We start from the raw sequence: 18,619 nt of genomic DNA, 5'->3' as shown, positions 1-18,619 counted from the left end.
CTGGGTATACAGTGGCAAATGGACAGACTCAGTCCTTAGCCTCATTGAGTTCATAGTCCAGAGGAAAAGACAAAAACGAACTCTCAAATAAATAACAACTGTGATAAACCCTGTGAAAGATAACAACAGAGCGCTGTGAAAAGACTAACAGGAGAAAAAGATAACTTAGAGGCGGGGAGGGGGAATCTTCCCAAGAAGGCCTCATTGAAGAAATGACAAGCGGCCCTAAGGATGAGGACAGTGAAACAAGTGAGGAGCTACAGACAAGCATTGCAGGCACACAGGGCAGCATGTGTAAAGACCCTGAGGGATTCAAGAGCTTGTGCATTTAAGGAACTTGAAGAAGGTCATGTGGCTAGGCCCTGGTGAACAAGAGGGGTTGGCCTGAGACAAAGTTAGAAATGGGCACCCACCAAATCATACAAAGTCTCGCCACCATGGTGAGCATTTTGTATAACATCAGAAAGGCAGGGAGAACCTACCGAGAGACCATTAAGTAGGAGGTTCTACACACAGTGGAGGAAGGCAAAAATGGATAAGGCAATTCAGTCAGGAATTGGTCCGGATAAGGCGTGGTGATGGTTTGGAGGAGGCAGTGGTGGAGAAGAGGGTGGATTTTATGTGTTGGGCTGTCCTCCCTTTGTGTCTGTGGTCAGCTATGATATATAGTGGAGTCCTGTGACCTCATGTGTCACGGCATATGGACATATTAGTTCCTACTGAGGGAAGCTCGTTGCCTTTCTAGCTGGTCTTCTTGGGCAGCATTCCATGTGATCCATGGAAAATATTCACACATCCTTTTGCTGACAAGCTTTTAAGGTGCAGGCCTTGCCTATATGGCTGTTTCTCCTTGGTAGGCTGGCAGGACCACTGGTCACCCGTATCCCTCACCTACATGCTCCCATAGGTGTGGCCACAGCCATGTGTCCAAATCTCCTCAAAATCCCTCTCAGTAGGAGGAGACTGAAAAGAGAAGAAAGCACCTCCTCCTTCTCATTATGTAGAGAAGCATAGTTTTAGGGATAAAACTAATAGTGCCTCAACAACTCTACAAAGAAATGCTCCCTCCAGCCTCCCACCTCCCTTCCGCTTTTCCAATAGGCTTGATTTGCTTGGTCACCTAAGGGCTGTGAAATCCATTTTGGCACCTCATTTTTAAGACCTGCTTGGAAGCCTGCCACCTCCTTTTCATAAGTCAGAGCACATGGCACCTCTTGTCCTGTATCCTCTGTCCTGGACCCAGTGGAGACAGAAGACATCCCATTTTAACATCCTCTCTTCGCCTCCATCCAGCCACTTTCTAAAACAACAAATGAGGTGCCCAGCACCACTCCTGTCTTCCTGAAGCTCCCACATCCCACCCTCTGGTCTGTCCTTCCGATGCCTCTCCAGTGCTGCTGCCTTGGGCCTTGGTGCAGGCCAAGATTTTGGACACGGTGGCCAGGATGACTCTCTGCCTCTCCTCCCTCCTCTGCTTTCTTTCTTCTCACCTGTTATGGCACTCTGTCCCAGGACACTAAGTGACTCACTGCAGGGGTAGTTTCACTGCCCCCCACCTCCTCTTCCTTTTCCCCCAGGCAAGGGCTGGTATCTGATCGAGCCCTCTATCCCCCACTTTCCACCATCATCAGCCCCACTTTCACACAGACCATGCTGTTTCCCCTTTATTGGTCATTTTCCAGAGAGTTTGCCCAATAGTTCAGACTGTGTGATGGGAATTCAGGTAAAAACAGGTAGAATTTCAGGAGTTGGACTACTCAGCAAGATACACAGAAGAGCAGAAATGTGATCCATATGAAGAGCAAAGAAAGTGGGATTTGCAAGCTTGAATTGAGTGAGCAATGGAAGCAGAGGAGGTTGAGGTTGTCTGGAGGAATAAACAGGAAAGGGGTGGAAGGAAACCAGAGCTGATACTTTGGGTAGAAAATATGGAAGAAGGTAAAAGGATCTACCATAATATTTTGTCCATTTTTAAATCCTCATATAAACATCACAGGAAGATGAATTAGCTGGGTTATGGGAATGACCACTTTTTCAGTGATTTCCTACAAGTCGCCAGGGAAGAGTAGGTTGTATCCTAACCAAAGCTCACCATATATCTGACAGGAACAAATGCTAAGCATGGACTGCGCTGCAAGGCCTGTAAGATGAGTGTCCACCACAAGTGCATGGACGGCCTGGCACCCCAGCGGTGCATGGGCAAGCTGGTAAGGGCTTGTGCCCAGAGTGTGCCCCGGAACTGCTGCTCAGGGCACCTACCTGCCCGATGAGATCACTCCATTCAAAATATTTCACGGCAGCACCCTGAGAACCGGACACCGGGAAGGTACCCCCCACATCTCTGGCTGGACAACGTGGCTTCCTAGTTGGCATAATGATTGAGGAAGGAGGAGCTTTGTCAACTTAGGAGATGCATGTTGCACATATGGAAAGGGCTCAGTGTCCTTCATAGAGTGGACAACTTGTCCTGGGTCAGCACTTTCCCGATTTTAGCATTGGGACTGTCCAGGCTTTGCAAGTAAAAAGCAGGCATCCCAGGAACCCCCTCAGCCCCAGCTTAATTGTCTGACAGCTCAGTGCGTATCAAGAATGGGATAGAGATGAACCGCCCCACAGAAGTGGAGAGAGTAGTAAACATCTATACCACTGTAACAGATCATGGTGGCCAAACCAAGGGCTGGGGGCTCAGCCTGGCCCATTCTGGGCTGATTGTCGCATCTCAGGGGTGGACTTCAGTACTGGTGCCACACAATGATAAAAAAAAGCCACCCAGAACACTTTTGAGAATAGTTGAAACTAAGATGGCCAAAGAATTATAGAAGGGACCAAGAATGTCTACCCTAGACATACTTGGGGCATGACAGCTGTCTTCAGAAAAATTTAAGATCTGTCACACAGAATTCTGTCATCCTCTGTGGCTTCAGGGAAAAGGCCTAGGATCAGTAGTTTCCAAGTCTTAACCATCAGAGATCATGTCACCAAAGACCTGCCTCCAGGATTAGTGAGAGTTCCTGCTGTCCACATCCCCAGCAGTGTTCACAGGAGGGTACCACTTGCTAGGAACATTGGAAGGGATCCTGGAATTCTAGTAGGGGTGGGACCCTTCAGTTCCCTTCTAACACTGGGGTACAGTAAGTCGGGATTCTTAGAGAGTTCATCTCCGTACTCTGATAGGCAGTGTCCTCTTCTCCCAAACCCCTGCCTCACGTGCTCCCCTTCTCTCCTCCCATGGTGATTCCCACAAGCCAAGGCAGAAACCATGGATGAGGGGTCAGAAAAACAGAACGGAATCTAGAACACAAAGCTCTGCGTAGAGCTCATCAGACATACAAGGGACTTCAGGTCTACCTGTGAGGTCTGCTTGCCCATGCCCAGACCTTTTAATGATGTTCGTGAACCACGTGGTGAAATAACACACGATGGTCCATTTGTGTCCTGGGAAATAATGAGGAGCCCAACGTAAAGGAGGCTGCCATGTGCACCTGCAGAGGAGAAGCGGGACGGGAGAGGGCAGGGCTGGGGGCTTGCTTTCTGGAGGGAGTGGAGCTTGCTTGTTGACACCTGTACCTCCCAACCTGACCCCAGGGATAAATTACAGGACATGTCAGCATCTTAAAGGGAGACAGGGAGGCACCCCTGGAGGAACCAACTGGTTTCATTTTTAGAGTTCTCGTGGGGTTTTCTCCATCGCATCAATAACATTGAGCCCTTCTCTTTCTCATTCTCTCTCCAGCCAAAGGGGTTTCGGCGTTACTACAGCTCCCCCTTGCTCATTCATGAACAGTTCGGATGCATTAAAGAAGTTATGCCCATTGGTGAGTTGGGACCTGGTGGGCTGAGCTGGGTTTGGAGCAGCGACATCAGAGCTGATGGCTGCTCTTCTCCCAGGTCCCGGTGCTGCCGTACCAGTGGGGGGCGGGGCGGGGGGTGGCATTCGTTTGGTGGCTAATTGGGTTATGGTTGTTTGTTTTGCTGGAGGGGAAACTTAAGGTGAACCCAATTCTCCAGAAATGTTTGTCCTCTCCCTGATGAAGCTTCAAAGAACCCAGGTCCCAAAGGCTATCAGCAGCATGGCAGAGTGGAAGGAGCATGGAGCCTGGCATCCCATAGACCTGGGTCACAGCCCAGCTCCTCCATTGACCAACTGTGTGTCTAAACAAGCTACACAACCTGCTGGCCCCTATACGATGAAAACAGCAATGGCTGCTTTTCATAATTTTTTGTAGAAAATAGATATACATTATAGACTAATGCTTGGAAGGAGCTTACTGAATATTGTTTATTCTTTAATGAGGAAAAAGTGTCTTATATTTTTAGGTATTTCTGGCTTGAATATATTCCTCAACAATATCCTTCAGTTCCATTTCTCCTCCCTTTCTGAAAATCTCTACATTTATGTTTGCCTTTTGGTGGTGGCAGGGGGAGCAACTTTTAAACTAGAAATTTACAAACTAGAAAGCTTTTAATTAGAAATCCCAGGAAGCCTGGTAACGTCCAAGTCTTTCAAAAAGGTTGCCTCCTACTGCAAACTTTGTGTCACGAGACTTCGTACCTTGGTGAGCAGGGCCTTTCCCTAGAGGAACTAAAGCTGGTCTCTGGGAAGAACCTTGGCACTGCAGTCCTGCGGGTGGATAACAAAGAGGAAAACCAGTCAATCAGCAAAGGTTTGGGAGCAGAGAGGGCTGAGTGCAGTGGAGGGACCTGGGAAATGGGCACAGGTCGTGGGGGGAGCGTACGAGGAAACTTGACCACAAAAGCCCCATTTTCCCAGGGGTAAGAGGGTCTGTTGTGCAGGACCTACTTTTCAATGCCATTAACCCAAGAGGTATGAGAGGTGGTTGTCTATCCCGACCGAGATATGAGGAAACCCTTCTCTCAGATGAGCTTTCTCTTCTGCTGCAGCCTGCGGCAATAAGGTGGACCCTGTCTATGAGACCCTGCGCTTCGGCACCTCCCTGGCCCAGAGAACAAAGAAGGGCAGCTCTGGTAGCGGCTCCAGTTCGCCTCACGGAACCTCGGTAATTGTCCTCTTCCTCCCTCGGGCACTGTGGAGTGCGGGTCCCACCTAAATGCATCAGGCGGGGGGGAGTCCCTTGGGGGTCAGGCAGCCTTTAAAGGGAGCTCCAAGTGCCTTTGGGCCACTAAAGGTTAACCTTCTGGGGCCAACCCCCAGAGATCCTTTTACTTTCCTCCTAAAGACCACGCTCCTGGCCTCAGGCTCATTGACTCTCTCTCCCTCCCCCTCCCACCACTACTAGCTTATCTGCTGACGCATAGAAAGGTTCGACCCAAACAAGGGGCAGAAGCAGAGAAGTCCCAGCTGCGTCCAGTTCTCCTTCCAGCTACATCCCAGTTCAAGAATATAGCCATTTCTCACATTTTCTCAGTCCTCTCTCTCTAAGGCAAGATACACCCTTTGATTTCTTTCACACAAACACTGCCCTCCCCGGGAGAGGAGGGTGGCGTGGAAGCAGGGTGCTTCCCTCCATGGGACACACACCCTCCCAAGCACCTCTCTCCTATGTTTTACCTGATCTAAAATGAGTGTTGTGTGCACCTCTGTGACCTGGTATCATCATCCTCTCTCTGACTGTCCCAACCAAAATTTCTATGAATGCCCCAAGATGCCACACAACTCTGTAGCAGAGAGAAGGCTCCCCAGAGATGGGCCTGACCTGCCCGCATGAGCAGCAATGTCTGCTGCTGCGGTTCTGAGCTCTTGCTCATCCCAGCGAGGAGACATCCTGAGAAACACTCCGCGGGAGACAGTGAACGTTTTTGCCTCCACATTTGTGACTGATGCTACAAGCCGAAAGACCATCACAGGCATAATTTAGGGATGTCCAGTCTGCTTTCGTGTCTAAAACAGCTTTATTTCTTTTTTTTTTTTTTTTTGGCGGTACGCGGGCCTCTCACCGCTGTGGCCTCCCCCGTTACGGAGCACAGGCTCCGGACGCGCAGGCTCAGCGGCCGTGGCTCACGGGCCCAGCCGCTCCGCGGCACGCGGGATCCCCCCAGACCGGGGCACGAACCCGTGTCCCCTGCATTGGCAGGCGGACTCTCAACCACTGCGCCACCAGGGAAGCCCAAACAGCTTTATTTCTAGCAATATCTCGACCCTACAGACTGGTTTTAGGGGCAAAAAGCATAGTTTGTTCAATGTCAATAACATGTTCGTTCATCATAGTCCACTTATACTTCCGGGCACTGGTTCCATCAGTAAATATTTCTTGGAATTTTGCTCTGTGAAGGCTTCGTTCTGAGAGCTGCAGGGAGACAAAGACAAATCAAATTGTACTTACACATCTGTCACTTCACTCTTTCCCCAGAGTCCAAATCGCCTCAGTGGAAGCAAAGAGAAACAATTGATTGCTACTTTAACATGACTTTGCTTCCTTCCTGCAGGGTCGGTAGTAATGAACTTCAGCCTCTTGCCATCCTGGCAGTATTGTTATATCCTAAAGCGAACATGTTACCACATAGCAAAGGTTTATTTTCTTCCAGGGCTGTAGAGGCATTTGCTTTACATTGTTGGGAAGTTGCTGCCTGGCTGTTTCTAAATCATTAGGTTTCTTCTCATGTGCTTTCAAATGTTCTAGAATATAGAAGGCTTGATGGCTTTGGGAAGATCAGCAGAAACCAAATTCGAAAACTTTCTAGGAGTTGGTTAGCTAGTTTAGGAATAATCTTCAGTTTTGTAAGATTAAATCAACATAATAATAGCAACTTCTATTCAGAAATAGTGAGCTTCAGAGGAACAGGGTACAAGTGACTTAGAGACCCTGTGACTTTTTTTTTTCTTCTTTCTGATGTGTCATGAAAGGAAGAATGGCTGAAATAAATCTTAAAGCTAAATTGTAAGAAGAAATCAGTCTCAGGAAGGTGGTACTAAAGTACTCTAGAGCTGATGAGGAGAGTTAGGAAGGCAAACTTGTTCCTCTCTAGTAAGATATAAATAAATTGTTTTACAAATATGACTCTCCTCTAAGGCCCCCTAAATTCCTCTTTTAAAGAGGCAAGAGACGCACAGATAGAAGTAAGGCATCTGACCCTTTGAAAGAGGCGATCTGTGGTGTAAATGTTTATTGACCAACGAGGGCTGGACCCCGACTTGTAGCATTTTCCAATTTCCATGGTGTCAATACTCCCACTGTGGCCAGTTTCAAGCTACTAGTGTGAGGACCCTAAAGGCTCTCACCCGCCCATGTGAGCTAGTCCAGCTATACTGCTGGGTGAAGCACAGTGCTTAAGAGACGAACCTAGAGAATGTTATGCTCAGTGAAATAAGTCAGACAGAGAAAGACAAGTACTGTCTGATATCACTTATATGTGGAATCTAAAAAATAATACAAATGATGGATATGCAAAACAGAAACAGACTCACGGATATAGAAAACAAATTTATGGTTCCAAAAAGGGAAAGGGAAGGGGAGAGGGACAGATTAGGCATATGGGGTCAACAGATACAAACTACTATACATAAAATAGATAAGCTGTAAGGATTTACTGTATAGCACAGGGAATTACAGCCATTATCTTGAAATAACTTTAACGGAGTATAATCTGCAAAGTACTGAATCATTATCCTGTACATCTGAAACTAACATAATATTGTAAATCAACTATACTTAAAAAAAAAAAAAAGAGCATGGGCTCTGGAGACAACACCAGGGGTTCAAACCCCAGCTCCACCACCACTTACGAGCTCTGAGACCTCAAGTTGAGTTCTTGATTGTCTCTGGGCTTCAGATTCCTATCTGAAAAATAGGCCTATCAGAGGATTATTGTGAAGCATAAATGAGATGATTCATATAAAGTATGTAAAAACAGCACGTGCTAGATGATTGGTAACAATTAGCTATTTAGAGTGCTGCTTTATTATTGTTGTTGTTATTTCTGTAACCTAAATTCTAACTATGACTTCTCTTATACACAAGAAAGGGCAGAATTTGTTATTACAAAAGCAATTCCTTTTCGCAGCAATGGAAACAACATTTAACTCATACCTAAGTTATGCATCCCTCAGTAGTGCATCTGGTTCTCTATAATTAATATTTAACACTCACCTAGAAAGAGCTGTAGTTCTACTGACCATTTGAAGTGACAGGATGCGGGCAGGAATTCTGATTTCTCTCTGTCGTCTCTTCCTGGGAAGTAGCCTAACTATGGCCTGTGCATATAGGCACTCATTCACTTGTCATGTGCCAACCCCAGAGCCTGCTCTGGTTGCTGGGAGGGAGGGACAGTGCCCGTAAGAGAGCACACAGCCTCTCTGAAGTTAACCAAATAGACAGAAGAGCAATGATGCGATTCTTAAGACAGTGTCATGTAAATTCCACCTTAGCTCTTCGACTGGTTTCACAGTCTCTGCTCAGTCGGCCTCTGAAATGACATTGCTCATTCCACGCTGTTCCCTCTTTTCAAGATTTCAGATCTTGTGGAGGTTCCTGAAGAGGCTGATGGGCCAGCAGGCGTGTATGGCCTACGGAAACGCAGCAACAGCGGTAAGTGGGGGGCGTGGGGATCTAGCACCACCCAGCACAAACGGGAATCACATCCATCATCCAGGTCAGCAGGCAGGCACACCTGACTTCCAGGCCTCTCTCTCTGCCAGCTCTGGAATTCAATCCGGGCAAGTGTTTGATATTCTGGAGGGAAATCGGGCATAATCACTGGTGGATTTCAGTGATTTGACTGTAACATTCCCTAAGTTCTGTCTTCTGAGTTCTCATGCCGTAAGGACATAGAGGTCCTTCCAGGCCTTTCTGTTAACACGTCACTTCCCCCACTGACCTACACTGGATAACAGAGCATCCCAGAGAGAACCACTCCATGCTACAATGGAAGTACTCCAGGTGAGGGGTGGTGCCAGGGAGTGTGGACCTCACCTGGGCTCCTGCCCAGCAGAGAAAACTAAGACCCAAAAACTGATCTGCACAGTCTAGCCAGACATTTTTATTCATATCGTTTAGTTTGCTAATAGCGTAAGCCCTTCTTATAATAATTTCTAGAATACTTACTAGATGCTAACTACATGCTATTGCCTGCTAACATTGAGAAAGAACCTCCTCTTAAACCAGAACTTAAAGAAACATGACCAGCACCTTTTGCCTGAATCTTGATGAGCCTCTTGATGTCAACAACTACTTAATTTCCACTCATTTATCCAAAAACTATTTATGAAGTATTTACTACCGGCAGCAAAGCTACATAGGCCACAAAGCTGTCCTTGGGTCACTCAGAACCCAGCACGGTTGCAGGTCCTGACCTGCGTTGTTACCTTGGGCTGAATGCATTCTCCTGGCAGAAGTTATGCCTCGAAGCTCTAATACCCGTAGGTGAAGCACAGGGATGCACCACCTTGGACAGATTTTCCACTTGACTAAATGTCCCTGCCATTTCCAGACTGGAAGCAGGACTTCTACATCAAATACCCCGTAGCTGCTTTGTCAGCTGCTGTCTTACAGGGTATCACTTCACTTCCTTAGCTCTAGGAATCCATTCATTCTCTTCTCTAGTTAGGATGGGGCCTCGGCGCTTCCCTCAGGCAGCGCCCCATGACCCTCCTTTCTAAATAAGCATCAGCGTCCATTAGGACCCCCTTTGCCAAGCCCACCCACAGCTGCTAAAGCACACTGCTAGGGTAAGAAGTCTTTGGCATCAAGTGGGGAAGACACTAATTTCAGATCAGTGCAGACATCCGTCAAGCACTTAGCAGTGCCATTAGAAAGACAAATCAGAGAGTGCCAGCTGCCAGAGGACCTCGTGGCAGAGCAGTAACCCTGCAGGACCTCCCAGCCCACTTCTGTCCAGCATTGCAGATCCAGTAACTGAATTTGGTGAGCAGCCCTGGAGTTTGTCAGTGTCTTAGGCCCAAACTCACCAGAGGCTGGAATGTAAGCCAGAGCTGCATTTCAGTGCTGCAAGTCTGTCAACTGTTCTGTCCCCTGAGTCTGAGTTCTGCCTGCCTTCTTCCCCCGATGCTTCTCACCAAGTCGCAGGGGGCATCCTCATCATTAATTGCACTGGACATATTTGGTCCTTGGCCCCTCCTTGCTGTGGAGGTAGATGCTGGACTTCACTTAGTGATCATGTGGTCTTCAAGAGACCTAGCCTCTCTCTGCTTCAGTCACCTCACCTCTAAAATGAGGATAATAATAACACAAATCCATAGGGTGTTGTGATCTTTAAATGAGATAACAAAGGTAAGTACTATCTGTACACTGATGACTCTAAAACTTCATTCCTAGCATTAGGCCTCTTTGCTGCCTCTGGATGCCTGTAGCCTACTGGAAACGGCCATCTGAATGGAGAACAGGCATCTTCAAGTTAACACACCCAAATGGACTCTTGATTCCCTCACTCACCACCCACCCCCACCTACCGAAACCAGCTCTTCCTCAGTTGCTCCTGCTCTGTTGTAGGAATGCCATTTTACTAGACGATCAGGCCAAGACTTTTGGCATCAGCCTTGACACCCTTCTTCTCACACCTCTTATCCAATCTGTTGGCAGATCTTATCTGCTGCTATTCAAGATCACACCCAGCATGGGCCCACATCTTCCTTCGCTGCCTCCACCATCCTGGTCCAGCTTTACAGATGCTGTCACCCATTCCTCAGTAGCTGAGGTCTCTTTTTGCCCTGGGGATTTCTTCACTCAAAAATGGTCTTCTGGGCTTCCCTGGTGGCACAGTGGTTGAGAGTCCACCTGCCGATGCAGGGGACACAGGTTTGTGCCCCGGTCCGGGAAGATCCCACATGCCACGGAGCGGCTGGGCCCGTGAGCCATGGCCGCTGAGCCTGCGCGTCCGGAGCCTGTGCTACGCAATGGGAGAGGCCACAACAGTGAGAGGCCCGCGTACCGCAAAAAAAAAAAAAAAAAAAAAAAAAATGGTCTTCTTAGGGTTTTATAATGTGAACAGCTGTATTTAGGGATCATCAATATGAAGCACCATTGCTATTAATGAAGTCATCGTCAGGTCACGAAGTGTCAGAGATGCAGCCTAGAGCCTCACTAATCCACATGTGGCCCATGGACCAGCGGTCTGGGCAGAACTTGAGAGCCCGTTAGAAATGCAGAATCTCAGGCTGCCCCAGACCTGAAAAATCAGAATTTCCATATGGACCTGTGATTCATATGCTTGTTAACGTTTGAGAAGCCGGATTGGAGGCCATTTAGTCTAACCCCTCTCCTCCAATATACACACACAAACAGAGACACACAGACATATACACGCAACAAATACTGGATAGATAAGGAAATTGAGACGTGGAGTAATACACTCAAGGACACAAAGTTGATGATTTGCTGTCTCTTTCATGTTAAGGGGCATTTTCATAGTCTTATTCAAAGAAATCTGTTGAAAGAACTTAGCAAGTGATAAAACTCTAAAAAGCTTTGGATATCTATTAACTATTCCTTTGATCAGCAGTAGCTTTCTTCATGTGCACTCTTAGAAACAAGAGGGATTAATTATGCATCAGTTTGCTTCAAAACGTGTTCCTTTGATTTGGATTTAATGCTTTGTCCATGTAGTTTGAGAAACAACAGAGAGAAAACACCTTGCTTATATATAGTCCAAGTTCCCACTTGTCTTCTCACATTCTTGGCAAGGAGAGCTTCCGGTTCTGCTTTACCTGTTTCATGTATGTTCTAAAATGTACATAGGGCACACAGGTATTATTTCTGCCAACCAGATGTTATGTCAAAATCCTTGAGAAGTATTTCCAAGGCCACCTCAGAAGAAGGTACAATTCATACTCATGTCTTTAGTGCTAAGAGTGCAGCTCTCTGCTTTCTCTCTTATATTATAAATCTCTTGGGCAGGTCTGAGTGTTTCTGGTTATTGTTTTCAACACTATTCCTGGGTGCATCAGAAATATACATGGGCAAATTTGTTGGTCTTCACCTTTGGCTTAAGTGCCAGAAACTCCACTGGAAGCAAGGTCATGAGCAGAGAGAGAAGCATCTATCTAATACATAGCCTCAAAATCACAAAAACTCAAGGAGAAATTGACAGAACTATTAGGAAATTGGCATCGCGCTTCATAATGAGAGATTTTAACACTCCTCTCAGTCACTGGCAAATCAGATAAACAAAAAGATTCAGTACAGACATGGAGGATCTGAGGACGCACTTGACAATCCAAATCTAATTGACTTTAATAGGATGCTCCAAAAGAATATATAACTGAATCACTTGGCTGTACACCTGAAACTAACACAATATTGTAAACCAACTATACTTCAATTAAAAAATAAGATAATAAAAAATTAAAAGGACACTCCATCTAACAAATGGGAAATTCACATTCTTCTTAAGAATGTATGGAACTATTATAAAAATTGCTGACACTTCCCTGACAGTCCAGTGGTTAAGACTCCGCACTTCCACTGCAGGGGGCATGGGTTCAATCCCTGGTCAGGGAACTGTATGCCACACAATGCAGCAAAAAAATAAATAAAATTGCTCACCTACTGGACCATACTGCAAGCTTCACACATTTCACAGAATTAATATGATACAGAACACATCTTTCTGACTACAATGCAAACAAGATAGAAATCAATATTCAAAATATAACTAGGAAAACCCATACTTTAGGAAATTAAAAACATATTTTTAAAAAGCTCATATGTCAAAAAAGAGAAGTCATAATGAAAATTGAAATATATTTAAAACTAAATAATAATGAAAACTCTAGCTATCACAACTTGTGGGATGCAGCTAAAATTGTGCCTAGAGTATTTAGCGCTAAAATTATTTCACTAAAAAATAAAAGCTGAAAAGTAATAATCCAAGCATCATATTCAAGAAGTCAGAAAAAGAAATAGAACAAACCCAAAGAGTGCAGAAGGGGGCTTCCCTGGTGGCACAGTGGTTGAGAGTCCGCCTACCAATGCAGGGGACACGGGTTCGTGCCCCGGTCCAGGAAGATCCCACATGCCACAGAGTGGCTGGGCCTGTGAGCCATGGCCGCTGAGCCTGCGCGTCCAGAGCCTGTGCTCCACAACGGGAGAGGCCACAACAGTGAGAGGCCCACGTACCGCAAAAAAAAAAAAAAAAGAATGCAGAAGGAAGGCATTAATAAAGACAAGAGAAGAAATTATTAAATGACACAGGTAGGTCAATAAATTCTAAGAACAGTTCTTTAAAAAAAATAAAATTTACAATCACTAATAATTTTTTTAAGAATAAGAGAGAGAGAGATGAAACAAAAAGTAATTAAAAAGGAGGAATGTAACAGAGGTTGACCAGAAAGAAACTTATGACCAACTTCACACCAATACATTTAAAACTTTTTAAATGGACAGATGCCAAGAAACTTATCAATGACCGAAGTCTGACTCAAGAGGAAACAGAAATACCTAGAGAACTTGACTTCCAGTTATGGTGGATACACTCAATATTTTAAGATTTTGCACAACAAAAATACCAGGCCCAGACAACTTTATAAATAAATTCTACCAAATATTTTTTTAAAATAAATTTATTTATTTATTTATATTTGGCTGCTTTGGGTCCTCGTTGCTGCACGCAGGCTTTCTCTAGTTTCAGTGAGCGGGCGCTACTCTTCGTTGCGGTGCGTGGGCTTCTCATTGTGGTGACTTCTCTTGTTGCAGAGCACAGGCTCTAGGCACACGGGCATCAGTAGTTGTGGCATGTGGGCTCAGAACTTGTGGCTCACTGGCTCTAGAGCGCAGGCTCAGTAGTTGTGGTGCATGGGCTTAGTTGCTCTGCAGCATGTGGGATCTTCCCAGACAAGGGCTCAAACCCGTGTCCCCTGCATTGGCAGGCGGATCCCTAACCACTGCACCACCAGGGAAATCCCTCCTTAAATGTTGGGTAGAGGGACTTCCCTGCACCACAACTACTGAGCTGGAGCTCTAGAGCCAGCGAGCCACAGCTACTGAAGACCGCTCGCCTAGAGCCAGTGCTCGGCAACAAAGAGAAGCCACCGCAATGAGAAGCCTGCACACGGCGACGAAGAGTAGCCCCCGCTCGCCGCAACTAGAGAAAGCCCACACGCAGCAATGAAGACCCAACGCAGCCAAAAATAAACAAATAAGTGAATAAATTTATTTAAAAAAAAACTTTTGAGGAAGGTAAAATTTTCAGATTACATAAGCTCTTTCAGGACAACAGGAGGTGCACAGGAGGAGGGGCAGCAGCATTCTGTAACTTAATTTATGGGACTGGTATAATACCTCAAAATCAAAGGAAGACAGCATGAGACAGAATCGCTGGCTAGTCCCCCTCATGAGTATGGATGCAGAAATCTGAAACAAAATCATCCTAGTGCACTGAACCCAATAATGCATTTTAGAAAAGCAGTGCATAATTACCAAGTTGAACTTATTCTGGGGATGCAAATGTGAGTCAATGTCAAATAAGCTGATAATGTAACTTGTACATGACCAGGTTAAAGAAGAAAAACCAAATCATCATCTTGAGGCAGACATGGGCCTCCCAGGACTGCAAAGTAAAAAATAAAGACAGAATATAGAAGAGGAAAAGAGGAAAGCTCTTTGGGGACTAGCAAAAACTAAAGATTCATTTTGCATCTGTAACATTAGAAAATATGCCTGGGTAATGGACATAGATTTTGAGTGTGTCCCTGGGTGAAATCAACAGCCAAATTATTTTTAATGAAATGAATTAAAAGTACCAAACATAAAAGGTGTCTGATACATTTTTTTTGGTAAAATAGTTACCTTTCTTTATGCCTTTCCCCTCAAATCAGTCTTAGAAATAGCCAGAAGGAATGGTTTTTTTTTTTTTAAACTCATTTTTTTTTTGGCAGTGTTCCAGTTCTGTTTGCAACCATATAGCTGAAAACACATTGGGAGTCACTTCAAATAATTTTCAGCATAGTTCACAAAATGATACACATTTTTGTGATGACTAATGGATAGTCAATGAAAAGCTAAAATAATGTGAAATTACAAAATTATAAAATCAGTCAAACTGAATATTGCATATGTACCTTATGTAGTCCCCCCTTTTAGATCAATCAAGAATTTTCTAAGATGCTCTTACCATGTTTCCATTCAAACATTCAGTATTCTCTAAATGTATCCAGTTTTATACTTATGGAATCAAATTATGCCAAGATTTCAGGTAATCACTTAAAACCAGAGAAAAGTGTGCTCGTCTCTACTCTTTAAACCGGGAAGTTGTGTAGCCAAATATTGAGGCAGACAAGGCCCTTCATTTTCCATTTTCCTACAAAGCAGAGCGCCTCCAGTGACTGCATATTGGCTTCCTAGGGATAATGGAATTGTACCCACAGGCTCTGGAACTATAAACCATGGGCAACAGATGTTTGCTAAGCATTAGTACATTTATAGGGGCTCTTGTTCTGAAGTGTGTTTTCTACATCACAGTTATTGAGTCCATTTTAAGGACAGTGGAGATTGTCGATGCACTAAATGAAAGAGGGTACAGAGTTTTCCGTGGTGTGTTTCTCTTCCTGTGCTGGTATCCTTGATCCTCTGAAGGAGGACCAAAGGGAAGACTAATGTGTTTTTTGTTTGTTTGTTTGTTTTTTTGCGGTACGCGGACCTCTCACTGTTGTGGCGTCTCCCGTTGCGGAGCACAGGCTCCAGACGCGCAGGCTCAGCGGCCGTGGCTCACGGGCCTAGCCGCTCCACGGCATGTGGGACCTTCCCGGACCGGGGCACGAACCCGTGCCCCCTGCATTGGCAGGCGGACTCTCAACCACTGCGCCACCAGGGAAGCCCTAATGTGTTATTTTTTAATGTCAAGTCATCTAAAAGGTAGATTAATTTCAACACTACAACCCTATTGTATAGACTCGGAAACACTTGCTACCTTTTATTTTTATTTAAGGAAGATACATGATGTTGGTCTCTGAGATAATTGTGACTGATTGAACTAGCTAAGGCAGAGCCCCCCATACCCATCAGGGACCTCCCACAGCTGTGTGTGTGGACGGTGAAAACTCCTGCCCATTGTAAGGAGCCTTTTTCTTCAACGAAGGCCACAGGGTGGCTGCTTAACTGCAAAAGGCAGATAATTATGTATTCTAAGAATAAACTAAATGAGAAACCACTATTTAATTTTCTTTCTCAACAGCAGCCCCAGTGCATTGACAGTAAGAGATTGAGAAAGTATTTTGAAGTTTAAAACTAAAGCTTTACTCTGCAAATAGAATGTAGAAATCATTAAGAAACTAGAGTCAAGATGTTGAATAGAGATCAAAGAATCTGATATTTGAAAAACTGAATTCAAATACAATTAAATCGGGCCATACCTCACCTACCATCCCCTTAACAAATGATTTGATACATTTAACAAAGATTAATGACATGGTTTCTGCTCCTGAGAAGAACTCTGCCAAATGAGACCAAGCAATACAGGAGGATGCATGCTGGCCTGGAGGCCTGTACGAAGGTGTGGGCATACAGAGAGGGTGGTGCAGGATGCTCAAGGGAGACGGGGAGCATCACGTGGAAGATGACAGGAGAGCTGGGTCACTGAGGATGAGGAAAAGGCGGGGAGAGGTCAAGTCGAAGATATGGTGCTGGGAATAAATAAAGCTACATCTTTCAAGCATGTTTCCAAAACCTGATGACTGGATTCATAAAGCTCCTGCTTTTTCTTGTCTCTTTCAGTGTTCACGTATCCAGAAAATGGCACTGACGATTTCAGAGACCAAGCAAAGAACATAAACCACCAGGTATTCATGGATGTCTTGGAAAACAGACCAGACAGGGTCCTTAGATCATTCTGTAGGTCACCACCCAAGTGGGTCATGAAATTGATTTAGGGGGTCCCAGACCAGCATTTTTAGAGAATAATGTAGCATAAGGTACATAGCATAGACATCATTGAGCAAAACAAATGCTACAGTGCATCCAGGGTACAAAGGATAAGCATTATACTGTATGCTTTTGTTTCTGTTATGTATGTCACATACAAGTTGATATATGCTCTACAGTGTGTTAATTATATAATTATGTAATATATTATGACTATTTTAAAGTACATAAGTATATATTTATTACATTTTATGTTAATTTACATATGCAATTAGAATAGAATAATATTTCATAAAATACTTGAGCTTTGGATAGCAGAGTGAATCACAGATAAAAAGAATGTAGTTGTGTACAACTTTTGTTTATATTTTCTATATATGGCATATATTTATTATATTATGCATTTAAATATATTATACAATTATATATTACATATATAGTGTATACATATGTAATGATACAACATACAATATCTGTTACATATTATATAATTTTAAATTATGTATGTTATAAAGCATAAACATTTATATAGGATTAACATTTATGTAGTTAATAATAATGCTAATGTTTACACAATACCTGTAAGACTCTTGTATAGTGTACAAATCGGGGACACAGTGGCATCGACCTCACAGGGCTGTTGTGAGTTTTGAGCATGCTAATCCATGTACCATAATACCTGGCACACAGTAAGCCATCAAAAATGGTAGCTTTTATCATCATTACTGCAAAGTTTCATAGCCAGTAGATGGTGATACCATAACATAAATTAAATCAGTCTAATGCCCAAATCTGTAATTTTCCACAACATGAGTGAATGAATTTCTGGATGAATATACCCAGATTCCTTTGATATGCTAGATACAAAATTGTAGGCTAACTGAAAAAAAGTCCATTTTAGGAAATGGAAGTTGTTTACTACTATTCACATGTCTCCTGTCTATAGAGAGAATAGTCACTCACCTGGGCCCACCTTTCATGAACAACTATATCAAAGAAAAAAATTGATTCAAAGAAAATTGCAGTATTTCTGACAAAGAGTTCTACATAAATGTTTTCAAATAGTTTGTGGTGAAATCAAACTCAGCCAGGAAATTAAAAATAAATCTGTGTTTGGAGCAAAGTATTTAATAACAGTTAGGTATTTTAGCACTTAAGATCCATACACTGGAATTACATTTAACTTCTCCATTTCCTATTTTCTTTCTTCTCTCCATTTCTTCCTCCTTCCTTCTCTCACTTCTCTTTTATTTTCTCCTTCAGGGACCTCCTTCCAAAGACCAATTACAGATGAACACCTATGTTGCCTTGTACAAATTTATACCACAAGAGAATGAAGATCTGGAAATGAGGTAAAAATATTTTTAAAGGAAACAAAGAATGAAAGAAAAATTTTAAGTCAGTATCGTTCCATGTGAAAAAATATAATTCGATCTGCGCTACCTCCAAATGTCTTAGAGCAACTACTGTCAAATGTTAGTGTGCAGGGCTGGTTTACACAGATCGCTGGACCTTATCCCGGGAGTTTGTGACTCAGCACGTCTGGGGTGGGGCTTGAGAATCTGCATTTCTAACTGGTCTGCAAGTGGTGCTGATGCTGCTGGTCCAGGGACCACACTTTAAAAAGCGCAGTTAGGGCTTCCCTGGTGGTGCAGTGGTTAAGAATCCGCCTGCCAGTGCAGGGGACACGGGTTCAAGCCCTGGTCCAGGAAGATCCCACATGCCGCGGAGCAACTAAGCCCGTGCGCCACAACTACCGAGCCTGCGGTCTAGAGCCCACGAGCGACAGCTACTGAAGCCCGTGTGCCTATAGCCATGCTCCGCAACAAGAG

At 44.3% G+C, this 18,619-nt stretch overlaps 1 protein-coding gene across 5 annotated transcripts in view; it reads left to right on the top strand.

Annotated features, from left to right (window-relative positions):
- Positions 1-18,619, top strand: part of STAC (SH3 and cysteine rich domain) — a 103,630-nt gene that overhangs the window by 59,517 nt on the left and 25,494 nt on the right. For all 5 annotated transcript variants that reach the window (XM_081247720.1, XM_081247719.1, XM_081247718.1 and 2 more), the window contains 6 exons: positions 2,107-2,207; positions 3,734-3,815; positions 4,903-5,018; positions 8,426-8,504; positions 16,641-16,705; positions 18,051-18,139. In XM_081247720.1, the coding sequence (XP_081103846.1) occupies positions 2,107-2,207; positions 3,734-3,815; positions 4,903-5,018; positions 8,426-8,504; positions 16,641-16,705; positions 18,051-18,139 (532 nt within the window). The remainder of the gene's footprint in view (positions 1-2,106; positions 2,208-3,733; positions 3,816-4,902; positions 5,019-8,425; positions 8,505-16,640; positions 16,706-18,050; positions 18,140-18,619) is intronic.

Source organism: Mesoplodon bidens, assembly GCF_964165515.1.
Source record: "Mesoplodon bidens genome assembly, chromosome: 10".
NCBI lineage: Eukaryota > Metazoa > Chordata > Mammalia > Artiodactyla > Ziphiidae > Mesoplodon > Mesoplodon bidens.
Note: the sequence above shows the minus strand (reverse complement) of the source record. Positions and strands in the feature narration are given on the sequence as shown.